The 17443-nt window shown below is 52.0% G+C and overlaps 1 protein-coding gene across 1 annotated transcript; it reads right to left on the bottom strand.

Moving 5' to 3' along the window:
• Nucleotides 1-14592: 14592 nt before the first annotated feature.
• LOC149809746 (uncharacterized) lies at nt 14593-16492 on the bottom strand. The gene is made up of 4 exons (XM_089994634.1): nt 16201-16492; nt 15333-15661; nt 14822-14961; nt 14593-14776 (listed from the first exon to the last, which is right to left on the bottom strand). The coding sequence occupies exons 1-4, from the start codon at nt 16490-16492 to the stop codon at nt 14593-14595; spliced, it is 945 nt and encodes a 314-aa protein (XP_089850760.1).
• Between the last annotated feature and the right edge of the window lie 951 nt (nt 16493-17443).

Below are 17443 nucleotides of genomic sequence, written 5' to 3'. Positions count from 1 at the left end.
TTCTTCCCCACCAGCAGGTACAATTGTATCCGGCAATGGTGGGTTCGCTCATGCACTTGGCCAACGGGACTAGGCCGGACATTGCTCATGCTGTGAATTCGCTGGCTCGTCATCTCCGCGCCCCCTTGCCGCGCCATTGGAATGCAGCGGTTCGGGTCTTCCGGTACCTGATGGGTACCAAGGACATGGGTCTGGTGTATTCCAGGCATGCTACCGGGGGGCTCCTGGGGTATACGGACTCTGACTATGCAGGCGATGCTATCACCAGGAGGTCGACCACAGGGCATGTGTTCCTCCTTCACGGGGCTGCCATCTCATGGCAGTCCAGGCTGCAGCCGACGGTGGCCCTGAGCACCGCGGAGGCAGAGTATATGGCCGCAGGCGCTGGAGGGAGAGAGGCGTTGTTCCTGCGGAAGCTGCTCCCGACTCTGGACTACGAGCTGACGGGTCCTGTCCAGCTCCGGGGTGATAACCAGGCAGCGTTGTCCCTGATTAAGAATCCGATGGTCTCCGCCCGCAGCAAGCTCATCGATGTGCTACACCACTTCGTACAGGAGCGCGCCGCGCGAGGGCAACTGATCTACGGCTATGTTGATACCGCCCTTAACTGGGCCGACCAGCTTACAAAGCCGTTGGCGCAGGAGCGACTAGATGCATGTGTTGCGGGCATGGGCCTGCGACGACTGAACCTGCCTTGAAGTCCATGTTTGGACTGGACAGACTCTTGCGTTTCTGTTGTCTAGCTGGCCCGTGTCGTGCTAGTTGCATTGCCTTGTGTGTGTCGTGTTCCTGATGTGTTTGCGTTAATAATTCGACCCCCTGAAGCTGACCAGTACGGGGAGTGCGTGTCATGAGTCCCCCGAATCGAGTACGGGGAGCATTCTGTGTTTCCTCAATAAATGAGTCCCCTGAAGTTGGATAATACGGGGAGTGCGTCATGAGTCCCTCGAATCGAGTACAGGGCGCCCTGTGTGTGCTTGTTTCTCCCGTGTTTAGGAAGGAGAGCCCGCATGATCATCCACCCTCCGAAATCTGTGTCTTGATGTACGAGGTCACATTTTTCGTGCTTGAGACATTGAAGTGATCCCCATCCGGAGAGCCTTGGTCTCCAGAGCTAGACCCACCTCGGAACGGGGAGTGTTGAAGCACGACTGAGTACTACTTCCTCAGTGGGAATTTAGCATGCTATCACGTGTATGCATACCGGAGCTATCCAGTCCTAATTACTAATCCAGTGTCCAGTCACGTCATCCTGGATACTGATCTAGGCTGTGAGACTGATCCCTATCAGTCTCCTATGAATATGTACTCGGTACATGTGTACCTCGAGCAAGTTGTCTGTAAATCTCAACAGAGACAGGATCACCACAGAGCATGCCGTATTTCCAAACCAACACACATTCGCAACACTCGCAACTTATCATATGTAATGGTATTCATACATTGTATATATCAAATATTGTATATACAAGGCCTCAAATGCTACACGGTCTCAGCTCTTGCAGTAGTTTTGTTACGGTGATGGTGTCGCGCAAGAGAAAGGAACACATTTCCCTGTATCAACTCCGAACACTGAGACTCAACCGCGCTGCTCGCTCTCTCAGCCCTCGTAACCATGCTTTTATGCTGGAGCAATACAACATCGAGCACAACACATCAGCTGGCAAGAAGCATGCATGGTGAGGTGGCCACGAAAGCCCGATGGCTTGTTTCCATGTGGTCAACGAGAAGTGTGCATCTGTCGGCCGGCAAAAGACAGGAAGAAATGTTATTTAAACCATTGCTGCCTGCTCCCATTCGTTCCCCTTGACTTTTCTGCCCTTTTCTGCCCCACTGGCACTGGATGCTTTGGACTCCCTCTTTGCAGTTGTGGTATATGGTGCATCTCTGTTGAACTATGCCTTCGCTCACTATCGTGGCAATGGCCACTCTGCGACGCTTCCGCATGCAAACTGGCCTTTGGCTGCTTGCAAAAGATGTCTCTCGTTGCATCTTCCCACGATTGGCTACATCGTTAAGGCACGCTTCCACAGCATGGCTTTTGACTTGCGTCCCATTCATCATCATTGCCTCTGTAGACAACACCCTTTTGAGGAGGCCACCCTGGTTCTTTGCTTTATGTGTTGATTGCTGTACTCTTCCGTTGGCGTGGACTTTGTTATTGCTGCAACCTTGCTGCCAGGAGCGAGTGCCTCCTTGTTGGTTTCTTGCATGTAACCAACGTCATCGAGGGCACGCCTATGGACTTTTCTCTGGCAAATGCCACATGTCATTTGGAGGTGTAGATACGCACCAAAACCGGCAACAAAGCCAATAAGGCCAAATGTGAAGGCACTCCGAGAACTCATGGTGAGGAAGGAGCCTTGTTCATTGCCAGGCACAGGATACACCTTCGAGACCTTCATCATCCGGTCCCAGACCTGCGTCCACACGTTATGACTGAGTCAAGTTGACGGTCACGCATGTCCAATCAATAGGGCATGAACTCTGCTCAAAAGACATGCAACAATGTCTCTGCTACTGCCCCGCAAGCTCGTACAGGCAAGCCACGGTATTGCTGTCAGTATGCTGCTCCTTGTGGCGTCAAGCACCAGCATGAGATGTACTTGTACTGGGGCACTCTACTTCATTGTTAGCCTGCGATCAATGATTTTGTGGCTTGTCTGTGATGCTCCTGCTTGCCCTTCTATCATGCATGCTCGGATTGCATGCTCGCCCTTGTAGCTGAACTCGGGAGGCTTACCTCACGTCATTCATTTTGGACAGCCACGTAGTATACCTACCGCAGACACCATCAAGTGCCATAAAGTGCACATACAAGTTGCAGAGCACATGAAATGTTGCATCTGCGCACGCCTACATAGCAGGTATGTCTGACGCGACGGCTCCCTTCGTTGCTGGGTTGATAGATACGTCATTTATTCAGAGTGGCTGGTCTGTTGTTAAAACGCTGAGGACAATGCGCTGGATGAAGGGTTGAGCCAAGGAGGACTAGCCCCTCCCTGGCAAGAAACCTAGTAAGCCACTGCTTCCCTTCAAACAAGGACTGGAAGGAACACAGCTGCAACAAGAAGAGGAGACAGAAAACTCGGGGTCGGCATTCAACTAGATAGCAGTGTTTAACTCAACAGCCCCGTTGATTCTTTGCATTTATTGGGGACAAAAGCACATCGAAAGTGAAACTGCTGCACCAGCTGCGTACCAAGCCAGGCGATCCAAGTTCGTCAGACCACGCAAAGATGCCAAAAGCAAAGCCACACACGGTGGTAAACTGGACGATGTTGTGAATGTAGGAAGTGAGCAAGCTGGACTTGAGCCCTCCAATGACCGTGTTCAGCGTGACACCTGCAATCCACAGAAGGTCAGCATGGTAGCATGTAACCGTGCAGCAAAGTCAAACCCATTGTGTATGTGTGCAATGCTCATCAACATAGTCGCACATGGCAACAAGAGCGTCCTCTCTTGAAGGTTGCTTCGACTGTATCTTCCTTTCGAGTATGCGGCACCACAACGAAACACCTCGGGGCCGTGAAGGCCATTTGTCACAGCTGACGTTATAATTTCCTGTTCACAGTCAGCGACTGTTGATAGCATGAGCTGTGAAAAAACGGAGATGAGGAGGTGCAACAGTTGCAAGAACAGGAGACTGCTGACGGCGCTATTGTACACTGCCAAGGGCATATGGACTGCGCACAACGCATATATTGTCTGTTGTTTAGGAAAGGAGCAGATCTCTCGATGATCGGAACTTGGATGCCGTGCTCGTTCCTAAAACACAAACACAAGAGTCGCTTGATAAGTCGAAGTGTGATGGGTGTGACTGCCTTGTGGGTGGTGGGTGACTCTTTGAGTGCCATTGCAATCGGAGGAGCATGTCTATCTATCATCTATGAGGCCCTTCGCAGAACACGCACCTATGGGAATTGTGAACGCTGCTGCGTACAAGTTGATTCCTGTGAGAGCAGTGACGACGGCGGCCCCGTTCATGACAAGCATGGCAGAGATAGCGAAGTTGGTAGCCAGGCAGAAGAACAAGAAGGTCAGATGAGCGCCAGTGCCCCACCTCACCTTGACAATTTCTAACACTGCGTGCAATGCATGCGTTAGCTGATGGACAAATGAAGTGTGTGTGGTGCAGATCAGTGCTTTCATATTTGAAGGACAGAGGCGAGAGATGTGAGTTGAAGTGCAAAGAAGACTGCATTTGTGACAGCAGCAAATCCTGAATTCCATGAATCTTGCAATTCTACCATGAGCTATAGAATCCTGGGGCCAGGAACAGCAGAAGGTGCACACATTAGTATGAGCCATACCCCAATACCATGTCCAATGAGGTGATAGTCTCGGAGGGTTGTCAGGATGCGGAGTGATGAGGTTCAGCGGGATGTTTAGAACCAGCATGCCATACAAGGAGTGCGAGCCTGGGTGGAATGGACTCCAAACTAACGAATCCTGAGATAGTTTCAACAATGCTCAGAATTGAGTCGATCAATTGCCTGTGCGCCAGAACACGTCACAGTTCATGTCTTGACATTGTGAGATGCTCTCTGTGCTCTGTACGCACCTGTGTGGGCCTTTGGCGCCTTGACTTTGAGATGCTGCCCAAAACCGCAAAAAGGAACACCTGCGAAGGAAGAAACTAAATGACACAGTGTGCTGCGGTGGCTATGTCATATAGCGTATGTCACATGCATGATCCGGGCATGGAGAGATGGGGATTCCGGCAGACGTGCAGATATACCAGCAGGGTCCCGATGTAGGTCTGTTTTGAAGGTAGTCTGCATGCAAGCACATCCACGCCTGCTGACAAACGTAGTCTTTCATTTGAAGAAGGCAATGCTGGCACCACATCCTGTATTGTTTGTCAAAGCAGAATGGACTGAGGTCACTTGACTGACATTTATGAGACTTGCAAGAGAAGGTAGTAACAAGCAAATCCTGTGGAACGTTGGTGACGAACTGGCGTCGGCCATCACCTGGATGGCTGCAGTCGTAGAGTACCAGAAAGGCCCTGCCACGCCAGATCTCCAAGCAAGTGACGTAGACACGGAGAAGTCGATAGCCCAAGTCCACCGGGACGTCACGCCGGAAGCTGCCATTCCGGTTCTGACTTGCCGGTTACCGGTGTTGAACTCCTCCGATGTGACGACCGAACCACCATACTTTGTGTTGAAGACAGTCATCCATGAGATTAGACACACCATCGCGACTGCCACGCACAGGATCATGGTCCATCCCATTGCAGCCTGCATGTGCAGCCCATGGAGTTGCCAGGACTCTGAAACCGCTGCCTCCATGTTGACCGGCGCAACAAGCTTGTCCTGTCCTCACCTGAGTGGCACGGCGCTAGACTCGTAGCTCAGCCATTCCTCACCATGCATACAATCTGGGTTATGCCCAAGTTCATGAATAAGGTGGCAGCAAAGGTGGCAGCATGCCACACAGCCGGTGTACTTTGTCAGGCTGCACGAATCCCTGGGTAGCAAGCGGGTCATGACACTCGATCACTTATGCCGCCATGGATAGGCCACTAGTTCAAACAACTCTTCATACATGTCATTCAGTAGAATCCTGCAAGACAAGGTATGCACATGTGACCGCTTCTCCGTTCATGACTTGACCTTTGAGAGAACTCATGCAACCCGTGTTTATGAGATGACATAAAGTTCCAGGGCATGGCCTACAATGGTGAGAGGCACCGGCCTCAACGCTGTGACTCAGCAGACCAGATACGGGGGTCTCCTCCTTTTGCTACATTTTGTTTGCCTCAGGTTCACTTATGCCTAAATCACACTTCAATGGTGCGAGCAAGTTGTACTTTGCCTATATAGAAATGCTTCAACGTTTCTCTGAGAAAGTACTGTGGGCGCATTCATAGAAAGCCCCTGATTTGCGAGCCCAGGACCTTGGCAAAGGCTTTGCTACAAGACTTGACGCAGCTCCAAGAACCAAGTTGTACAATGATGGATGTCCTCGTTTGGAAAGAAGAAATATAATGGATGTGTGGTTGTAGTACATGATAAATCGTCATACAGGAAATGATACATACATGGATGTGGGGCTTGTAGTACAGGGAATTCCTTGTCTTCGAGTGGAATATCGGACATCCAAACCTTTCAGTTCCTGACATACCGCGCTCATTTAGCATATCTTCCCTAGTGCTGTCGAACGTGTTTGGCATAACGGTCCTGGCAGTCGCCGACTGCGATGGAGCGGACTGAGTCGGCTGGCCGGTCGTTAGTCAGGAGGCGCACCCAGTCGTACCATACGAAACTTGAGCCGTATATCAAACATGCGAGAAGGAGGAAGCACCACTTCCACCCCACCTTGGTATGCGCAGGGGTTACCGAGCTGGGCATATCCGATGTGGGTACAGATGTAAAGATTTCTGAGAATATCTCGACCAGACAAATGCTGCAGACACGACTTGATGCGAACCCAAACCCCGCCGCAAAATTGTTACACTCCTTTACCAAAAACAGCTATATTTATTTGTAATATTTTATATGTCTATAATATTAAGCATTCGACCGTCTCTGCACTCAATGTCTCAAAGTTCCATGGAACCGGAATGTCGGCTTTCAAGTAATCACAAAAGATCGGGCGCGAGTGCTTTCAAAGTAATAAGCATCAAATAAATCGCTCACTTTCTTATTCTTACCCTCATGTAGGTGGTTTGTGCAAAAGAACGCGTGACGTGCATTTGTGGTCCGCCTTCCCGTGGTAGATGGCTGATGCCATAAGGGTTAGGGTACGTCAGGCTGAAGGACGAATGATAAGAGCGTTCACAGCAGGAATGTAATTTATAATACATCAGTAGTAAATTTTTTTTACAAAAGACACACCCGGATTTAAGTAAAGTAACTTGTTGGCCCTGAGATTCGAACACGTATACCGTTGCGGTTTCTATCCCCATTGTACATTCTATCACCAGCGTGCAACATTCGTTTCATAAGAAGATGCGGTCACGAACAAGAGAACATGCGGTTATGCGAAACTACAGGCATCAAGAGTTATTCTTTAAGCTTTGCATACCGTGACAGGCATCTCTTCATTAAAAAACTGGCACACTCCATCGTACTGGGTCAGTCCAAACAAGTTTTTTGAGGTTCTCCATCCGTCGCAACCGTCGAGTTCCATATTGGACTCTTGCTAAAAAACAATTATTGTACTTATGAATGGAGAGGTGGTACAGCTGGAACCAGGGATTTTCAAGGCATCAATCAACATTTCTGTAACCTGCTTTGATAGCGAGGATGAGATGCGGGAAAATCTACCCCACTAACCAAGGACGGCCCACTTCGTACATTTGATGTCCAATCAGCATCTCTTCGTTATCCAAACACTGGCCCCAACAAGCCCAGCACTCATTGGAAAGCCAACGAATGCCAGCGTTCCACCCTGCATCAGCGATAGTCTGGGCAACCGCATGCCATACCCCGTCGGGGTCCCCAACTCCAGAAGGCCCGTTGGCCACAAGCCGTCAATGCCTCCACAAAGACGTGTCATCGTCTGCATCGAGATACCGGCAATTGGACGATGGAGGCTTACGCGAAACGAATCTCTGACAGCACTTAGCACTCAAAACTGTGCTGTGCACACTGGATAGTCTTTGAAGCTCGATAGCTTTGAATAAAGAGTTACACATGGTATGTTTTCCAGACACGTTCATGCAACATCATAGCACATAGGAAGCCATGTGCATGAGCAACGCGCAAAACAGCCATGTTTTCAGCTACGGAACAACTTACACAGGGTCCTTGTCTGTGTTGTCTCAACGATGCAGGATGTGGAAGCTTGCCCTGAAAACACAAGGTGAGTACATGAAGCAAGACACAGATACACAGCAATAAAACACGTCAATGCCGGCTGAATTGTCAAGAATTTTGTTTGTTTCATTCAACGTTAAAGCCGAAAGCATAATCGCACACATCAATTCCTGCGCACAAGTGATTTGAAAGCACTTCAACAGGTGCCTGCTAAATGTTGCCAAAGAGCGTTTGGCCAAGGCTGCAGTGCCGTTCGTAAGCTTCCGCATACTCGTCCGACAAGTTTTGATCTGGGAGGACCACGCAATCCTCCAACTGTGGTGTATTGTTGATGACAAACTCGGCGACGGGAGAGCCCAGATGCACAGCTGCAGCCTGCAGGGCTCCTCCTAGAGCAGCGCTTTCAGGCTCCGATGGAAATTTGAGCGGAACCTGGAGGACGTCAGCAATGATTTGACGCCACAACAGGCTTTTGGAACCTCCTCCCACCACTATGGCCTCCTGCGCGGCTACTCCATTGTTCCGTAGCCTGCATGACTCAGAATTGTTCACCAGCTGCATGCCTCAGTTAGCACCCATAAGAAGCGTTGACGACGTGACGACTCTCAACCTGAACTCGAAAACGTGGAAGCAACAGCCAGCAACGAGGGAGGACGTGCTCCCTGACTCCAGCACATCCATGCTGGCAAAAATAGACTCTACGACGGCATATGCAAGTCTTACCATGCTGCCGAGCGCGCGAATAAGTACTCATGTTTATCGTGACCAGCACATTAACCCACGCCAAGCTGATGGGAACACGCTCTGTCATGCATGCGCAGAGGCACAGGTGCAAAGCCTCGGACTCATTCCCATCCACTGGCAAGGGTGTGAAGGGGAGTCAGCAGCAGGTGAGGAGGAAATATCTGTGCCAAGTGGCCGACGAGACAAGGAGCAACGTACAGGCCAAGGCCGGCAAGCAGGGAGAATGTGCTGCCCTCTAGTGCTGCCCGGTAGAGGAGGCCAGGCGAGAGGCTGCCGGGCCTGAGGCCCAAGATGGTGCCAGAGGCCTGAGGCCACTGAGGGGTACGCTCTCCTGACAGATACGGCAGGAAGTTGACACCACGGCACCCCGGGGGGACCATCTCTGCCGCGGCAGCGATGCTTTGCAGGTCCATGCCGAATGCATTCCTCACCTCCTCAGGTGGACCTGTGCAGTTCATTGTGCACAACAACGGCAGCCAGTCACCTGCGCATCCGGGTGGATGTATCAGTCAAGGTGAGATGCACATTGATGCAGGTGTGTCAGAGCACAAGACTCGGAATACTCATAGTTTGGCAAGCGTTTTGTGGAATTTTGCTATCGGCTTCTTGCCAGAAGCGATGTCCACTCTGCCTTACAATCCGGCAAGCGCCTTTCAACAAGGAAAGTATATCGCACACTTGAGACAGAAGCTGACATCACATGGATGCAACAAGCTCGAGCTGATGCCCTATCTCCACATAGTCGTCACCTAGTTGACAGCACATCATCCAGCCTTTCATAATTCGACACTTGAAACGGGACAGCTCATCTACATGAATAAAGGTTGTGTCTGGCTGGAGGAAGATGCGAAGAGGAAGAGTTACGCACCAGTTGCGCTGCAAAATGGCGCGATTGTGCCTGTCCTGTCAAAGACGGGGTGGCTAGAGGTAGCAAACATCGTGCCCGAAGTCCCGAGAGAGATGACGAGGTCTCCGTGGCGAACAGCCCCCGCTCCAATCGCGCTCATCATATTGTCGCCGCTGCCGGGTGCAACAATCACATCCGTGCCAAGGCCCAGCTGCTCCGCCACAGCTGGGAGCAGCGTGCCGATCGCATTGTTGGCACCAACCAGCGGTGGAAAGCACTTCGCGAGGTCTGGGTCAATTACGGACATGGCCGCTGCGTCATATGAGCGTTCCATGACGTTGAATACGCCCGTGCCGCTGGCGTCTCCGCACTGTATGACACACTCCGAGCTCAATAGCCGGTCAGCGGGTCCCATTTTCGAGTCGAGGTCAGGACATGTAAGGTCCGGGTGACCTCGAACCGCATGCCCGGCTGGCAGTTCAGGCATACCTCAAACACGCGACTTCAGTGTTATCGCTGGCAGGACCGCCCTCCCATAGTGTTCACAGGGTTCTCAGATAGATACAAGATGCTGCAGCGTATCACCACGACCATAGCACGGCGGCCCAGCACAAGTACATGAGGGCGTAAACTTGCATGAGCGACTTTACCTCCATCACCATGACACCGGTCAGAAAGTAGTTGAAATAGTCATGTGGCAGCAGCACTGTCGCAAGCTTCTCAAAATTTTCTGGCTCCTTATCCTTGAGCCACCAGATCTTGGGTGCCGTAAATCCAGGGGCGACTGTCCACCCGACGGCTTCTGACAGGCGCTTGGCTTCCGAAGTCGCTTCAACATCACACCAAAGCTTGGCATTGCGAATGACATTTCCGTGCCTGTCTAGCGGGACTAGGCCGTGTTGCTGACCGCTGACGCCGACGGCTTTCACAGCGCCACGGTCCACCCCACGCAGCGCCTCCTGTATGGCGGAAGTTCCTGCCTGCATGCAACGCGGATTTGCATATACTATGCGCACGGGCTCTAGCAACGAAGTTTCTTGTCGTTCGCTGAGCAATGCTGCCGTGGCGACGCCCGCACACGGTCATCATGATGTTGAAAGGTTGTGTAAATCACCTTGATCCATGTGGCAGGAGTCTGCTCGGCTCTTCCAGGGACGCCGCTTTTCAGAATGGGGTATGCTTCCACTCCTCTACCGACTACTCTGCGAAGGGCACTGTCATACACTAGGGCTTTGGTCGATTGCGTCCCCACATCCACCCCTAAGTATAATGGCATGGTGCTCGCTGGATGCTGTCGCACTTGCTTCAAGTAAATACCTCACTCCACGCCGTATTGGCATTCGACCGGCTCCGTGCGTATGCTTGCCCTGTTTCCATGGCCCAGCGTGGTTTTGCAACAGGCAGCTTTACTAGTTGCAGTACCCTACCTTGCCTATAAGTATCATATGGCACACAGCCGTGGTAGTCCGTTTCTATGACTGGAGCACAATGCCATTGTTATTGCAGCGTTCGTGTACCCTATCGGGCAAGTTATGTTGGACTATCCGATAGTCTGAGCGGTATCTGCTCTGTAATTGCTCGTGCAACATGAAAGCGAGATTTGACATGTGGTCAACAACTGCGGTATACGAAAGGTCTAGCTGCATAATAACTGGACTGCAGACGGCCGCAACCGCGTGACCTAGTGCCTGGTTCCTCTTGAATTGGTCTGGACGCCCTGAAAGACGGGGTCTGGACACCAGTAGTGTGGCATGGAGCCTTGAGCTAGGTGATCTTCGAATAGCGTGGCCATAATGTAACCGAATTCCGCATGTCGGAGGGTGCATGAAAGGGCAGAGCGACGTCATTACGCGATGCACATGCTGGGTGGTCGTCAGGGTTCGTAAACCAGAAATTGGAAACAGCTTGGATGACGATCTTCGACCAACTGTGTGCCATGTGGCCTTCATCGACACCTGCAACCACCGAAAGTCTACACGAGCGCGCAACCTGTAATGGAGGAGGATTTGCTGGAGCTGTTGCCGATACATGCTCCACCTCTTGCCCTCACGTTTGTAGCATGGTGGAACCTGAAGTTCGCAGGGTCGAAGTTACTGGACCCATTACAGCAGTGCAGTGTATGATCATTTCAGCCCAAGAGGTGACCTGCGCTCCGTGGTGGGCCGCTTTGGTGGGGTGCGGGATGCTGTTGCGATTGGCGACGTGGCCGCTCACGATACAACAACTTAAAGCGGCTAATGGACTCAGCAGAGCTTACTCACGGGCGTCGAGAGCTCTCGACAAGCTAAAAGGTGATATTCCCATCCATCAAAAGTTCGCCCTGTCGCAACCAAGTATGCGCGCAACTTCTCAGAGCAGGAGGCGTGAAGTCTTTGCCGTCATGCGGGCGCTCCGGAATCGCTCGAACGACACCCACGTCTTGTGGATGGCAGGCCCCATCGCGCAGGTGTGGATCCCGGTCCAACTGATTTGATTGCGAGCTGGAATAAGCTGCTGCCAACTTCCTTTAGCATCATGATTCATGAACAAGCGGCAACCGCATGTGCAAGCATTTGCCGCATTCACCAACCAGAGTCACAATTTTTTAGCGCGCTGATGTTTGCTCGACTGCCCCCAGCTGGTTTGAGGGACTTTCGTTGTTCGAGATCAAGGACGTGGTCGACGTTCACAGCAATAGGGACGGCTGTCTAGGGACAGAACGGGGCGAACAGTCAAGCGCATGCTGACAAGTGATGACGGTTCTGCAACCAAACATACCTGAATGCATGCAGATCCCCATTTTAATTAGCAGCATTTGGGCGGTAAGCGATTTGTCCGCCCCGCCGGCATGGCCAGGCCTGGAATCAGGGGGCACATTATGGTTCCCTGACCTGACAGCGCCAGCGCTGGACCTGAGCGCTATGAGTGCACCTATGGGCCCCTGGGGAGCTACGCTGCCTATATTGTGTGCCATCATGTGGCGCATGAACATCCTCCGCCTGCTCAGCGCCGACAACCTGCCCTCCAGTGGCATCATCATGGGCGCTCCTGCAGCGCTCGTGCGCATGAGCTTGCTCCGTGTTCAGGTTGGTACCCCTCACTGCACTGCTCCCGATCACTGTGAGCAACCGCAACGAGGTGTTTTTGGGGCAACCGTGCGGTACATAAATGCGAAATGGAGAGGAGCACATTTGCATTCGACGTCAGGAATGGTGTAATATCAACCCTCGGTTGTTGCAGCGATGCTTGACTTGGTGGTGTGGTGTGCGAGATACAATTGCGCGCTCGAGTAGTCATGATGCAATAGGTGAAAGGGCTGGTGTGGATATATGCCAGTGTCCTGGCCGATGTCATGCATCACAACATTTTCAAGCGCTCGGTGTAGTTCAGTACAGCAAGGTGACAGTGATACTCCTAGAGAACTGACCTGCACTGCAGAAGCCAACGGTCACACAGATTCAAGCATAAGTATGTATCGGTGCGAGCAATGCCATGGATATTGATTGCGGCATGAGAATCCGAGCAGGTAGTGGCAGAGCTGGCGTCGATCGGCATTGTGTGCGTGATGCTTTCGGCCCCTCAAGCTCCGCTCCTGTACCTCCTCACATCCATGTCGACGTCCATGCTCCTACACTCTGCCCTGTCGCTCCCTGCCCTTCGCAGCGCAGTGGGCCTCGATGCCGCACAGCCCGCCCCGCCCTCGACCGAAACGGCGAGCGATGAGCTGGTGGCAGGCCTCGACAGCATCTCCGCAGAGCAACCCGTTGTCGCAGCAGCAGCAAGCCGCAGTGCGGGCACATCACTCCCCCCAGAGAGCTCAGCTAGTGAAACTTCGTCCAGCGGGCCGCGTTTTGCGCAGGACGAGACCTGTGATACCAGTACACTCTATGTGCAAGCGTCTCTCGAGTACCTCAAAGAAGACCATGCCTCTGCACTGCAAACGATTTCTCGAATACAGGTTTGCTTTGGCTGATGCCCCTTGCTCTCGCCCGCGTTTTACTCGACATGATCAGGCTTTGGTGCCTGCCTGTGGCTCAGCATCTAGCTAGCTTCTCATATCTGATGTCGTTTCGTCTTCGGTGCATGGATGGTGCTGATTAACTTGAGCCTAGATGTTGCCTTGAGTGCCATGGTCCTTGCCGTTTTTGAGCTTGGGAATACGTGCATGGAAGTAGTTCAGATTGCAGCAGGGCCGTCATAGCAATCACGTACTTGCCTGCCACTCAAGTGATACACACACTCCGATGCGCAGGCAATGGCGCCAAAGGATGCAGTGGCTCACTTTGCGGCGGGTCAGCTTCATATGCGGCTTCGTGATTGGTACTCTGCGTTCCACGAGTACCAGCGTGCAATACAGCTCGAATCGGAGGAACACGCGCCTCAACGAGGACGGTACGCCACCCACCCTTCCTCGGTTTTGTGCTGTGGACAGTTTTGTGCCAGACGAATGTCCGCGTTATGCAGTGTTTGATTTTTTATCTCATTCTCCTCCATACGTGTATAGGACATGATATGAACGAACCAGTCACATAGGCAACTTCAAGGTAAAGTGACTTTACTGAACTTGTGCTACGGTTTTACATTTCAGCCCCTATGTGATGCTACAACCGACGTTCCTGTTCTCTATGAATGGCAAGTCAGTTTTCAATTTCATCCTTTTTGCAATGAATTGGCAATGAAGATATCATTGCCTCTTAATTTCAGGACATGGATAACTACGGGTTGAAAGGAGTGCGGCATTGCTCCTTGAAGCAGGAAGGTGCATGTGCTTGATGTTGTGGTGGTGGTTCTTTGTTCACCCCAACACACTGATCGACGACAATGAGCGTTCACCTAGTTGCAGTTGGGGCATCCATGCTGGTAAACAGTCCATCGGCGTGCAGGATTCTTCTGAGTCAGTCGCGGGCTGCCAACCGCCTGAACATGCATCGCCAAGCTGTACAGCTGGCGCGGCTGGCAGTGCAACTCAGGCCGCAGGACGCGCGTGCTAGGCTTGCGCTCATGGATGCGGAGCTTGGCAAGGGGAATTTGCTTGGGGCGAAGGATGCCGCAACACAAGCGGCTGCGCTTGATGACAGCTTGCAGGCACAGCTGCCAAACATCCTGACTAGACTCGACATTTACCATGCTCGGATGGGCAGCCCGCAGATCCGTGCTAGATGATGTGACAACTTTTACAAATGTCATGTCTAACTGTATCAAGCAGCATGCTCACCAGGCATTCCTGTCTGACAAGAGCTTCACAGCCAAGTCTTACAGCGGAAATATGGAGAACCTAAACACGGAGCTCAAGCACACAGGTCTGAGACCGATACTGTCAAAAACACGCATGTGCTGAGAAGTGGCAGCCACAACAGCAATGGCTTCGAGCCACAAAACGAACGGCATGACAAACGCTACAGCCTGGAACTCCGTTACGACCCAGCCCCTTGTCCACCTTCTCGTACGACGTAGTGGGGGTCAAGTCGAATCTTGAGAAGACCGAGGGATGATTTGTCCAGCATCTCCTGTTATGGGGCAAGGCAGACCCCATTTCGCACACTGAATATAAATTGCCATTTTGGCTCTGTCCAGTGCGCACTCGAAACTGTCGAGCGCGGGGCGAACTTCCAGGTCAAATGCCTGCACATCGGCAAGGCATCTCATACCCGCACATCCAGTTGCCACAACAGCAGCAGCAATGGTCAACTTAAGCGAAGATTGCCAAGTAGCACTTGGAGTTGCCAATGGCCATGTGGATGTGGTAGTGTTGTGAAAGGACACCATCATCATGAGAACTTTGCTGTGCTGGCATTAAGGACAATCAGCACTGGTGCTCCTTGAGTGAACACACCAGTATGAACATGTGCACAGAAATGCCTGCAGCCTACTTGCTCAAGCCTGCAACCAGTGCAGCGCTCGCTTCTGTCATGTGCAAGCCAGAAGGTAGAGGAGGATACAGGCACTGCCTGATAAGCCAGGCGGTCTCACAAGCAGATTGCACAGTGACGCACCTCCGGCTTTCCAGCGAGTTCGTCATTGAAGTAAAAGTCAATGACGTATCGGACCTCGCGGCCATTCCGGTCAATGTACCAGTCGTGGCGGTCAAACGGGAGACCACCTCCAAGCACAGACTTGAGCCTAGCAAGTGGAGAGAGGTCGTCCGGTCGACCGCAAAAGCGAAGCAGCCGTGCCCCGCTGCTGCCGCTCTCCTCCTGTGCGTGCAGACGCTCCCACTGCTGCACCCGCTGCCATGTCATCTCGTTCATGCTGTTGTGTGTGAACACGACTGACTCCATCACATCCTCTGTGATGCCCTCCCCCTTGCCTTTTCGCATCAACGCTGCAATGGTGCAGGATCCGTCAACTCATGTCTATCGGAACAGCATGGCAGCTGACAGGCTCTGGTTCAGACGTACCATTGATATCCAGCGTCGAGAGTGCCATCTGAGATTTGTGATGACAATTGGCAGTCACTACTCATTCGCACAGGGCTTGTGAAACCTCTACTGAGATCAATTTTTGAACAGGCGGCCCTGATGTCGTCTTCAAGTTAAACGATGCATTGAATCGAGAGCTGTAACTGTGGTAACATGCATCCCCTGAGTGAGTTGCCCCTCTAGGTGCCAGGCATACAAAAATATTCCTATTCTCCCTGCTCGATGTGCAGGTTGCCAACGGTAATGATGCACTCCGTTTAAGCAGTTCAAACGTGGCTGTGGAAATCGTGTTCACGTGACATCTGGGGAACTGATGAATGTAAGCCGTCACACCAAACGTTTCCAGCATCGATAGGGTTCGCCACTGAACACCCATGCCCGTATGCACCTCAAGACATAGCACGCAGACGAGTGCCTTGCGTGACCATTGTGAACGGCGCACCATTGTAAAACATTTGTGGGGACGGGTACACCCAAGATGAGTTGGTACCCCCCTTTGGTATGGTCGACTCCTGCCGTGCCGTGGATATCAGCTTACGCTGCCCCGGAAACGGTTGCTGATTGGCTTCAAGCGGCATATTGTTGTTCGGATCCAACAACTCTGACCGCAAGAGTGTGCTTTGCTGGGCAGAGGTCGACGTCGCGTCTATCCGCTGGTTGTAAACGTTGTATATAGCGGGGTTGCGGTACTCCTCTGGGATGGGACAGCTCGACTGCTCATCACTTCCAGCCATAGCCTGCCTTCCAGCCGAGCATGGGGGCAGCTTCTGCTCCTGCAACTGCTTTGAATGTTGCTGGCCCATCAGAATTCCACAGGTCTATAATGCTCACAATGCAACCTTTTAAAATACGTGCAGAAACTGACGCAGAGAAGGCACGAGCGCAGCATTAGGGACGCTAGTGCAGAATAGGGAGTTGCGATTTGCGCCTGTTCAGGTTCTTGCGGATAGTGATGCCACGAGATAGTCCAGCGATAGTCGCAGATGAGAAACTTGAAATATCAGCTCGTTACCCGTCTACGCAGGTTCCCTGAGCTATGGCCAACATGTGTCGTGGAAAACACAGCATTTCGTGTATGCATGCCCAACCCTTGTGTCGTTTGCGTGGACGGTGTTGGCAGCAACCCATCGACGAACGGCATGAGCTCGAGTTTTCGAGATGGTTGATCTCGTAGTGATTCATGGGCCAGCGTTGTCCTCGTACATACACACGGTGATGAGTAGCAATTGCGAGTTTGATGGCATTTTGTTAGGTGCGCAGTTGCGAGGTCCTGGTACAAGCCTTCGGAACTCGGTTATTTTCCGAATTTCACTTTGCTCACCGTTGCAATGAAGGGTCACCTGCAGATGAAGCAGCATCATGCGTACTCATCTTGAGACTTGGTGATCCCGTTGTTTCTTGGTCAGTACCCTGGCTGTCAGCACCATGGTTGTGGCTCTTCGTATCATGTAAAGCCCTTCTTTCGTGCAGGATTCGTCCGATCCATCAGCGAAGATGTCAAGGATGACGATGCCGAGACTTGCACAAAAACAGTGGTGGAGGCATGCGTGACGGGAATACTATGTTTTCCATCTACATTGCATTGGTACTCAAGTGCAGGTCAGGTGAATGGTGCGTGCTACCCTGACAGAACATGCATCGCTGGACGGTTGCTTGGCACGTGGTACAGAGTCTAGGGACCACCA

This window comes from Nuphar pumila, unplaced genomic scaffold (assembly GCF_984573655.1).
Source record: "Nuphar pumila unplaced genomic scaffold, dmNupPumi1.hap1.1 HAP1_SCAFFOLD_808, whole genome shotgun sequence".
Classification (NCBI taxonomy): domain Eukaryota; kingdom Viridiplantae; phylum Streptophyta; class Magnoliopsida; order Nymphaeales; family Nymphaeaceae; genus Nuphar; species Nuphar pumila.
The sequence above is the reverse complement of the archived record's forward strand: the minus strand, read 5'-3'. Positions and strand labels throughout refer to the sequence as shown.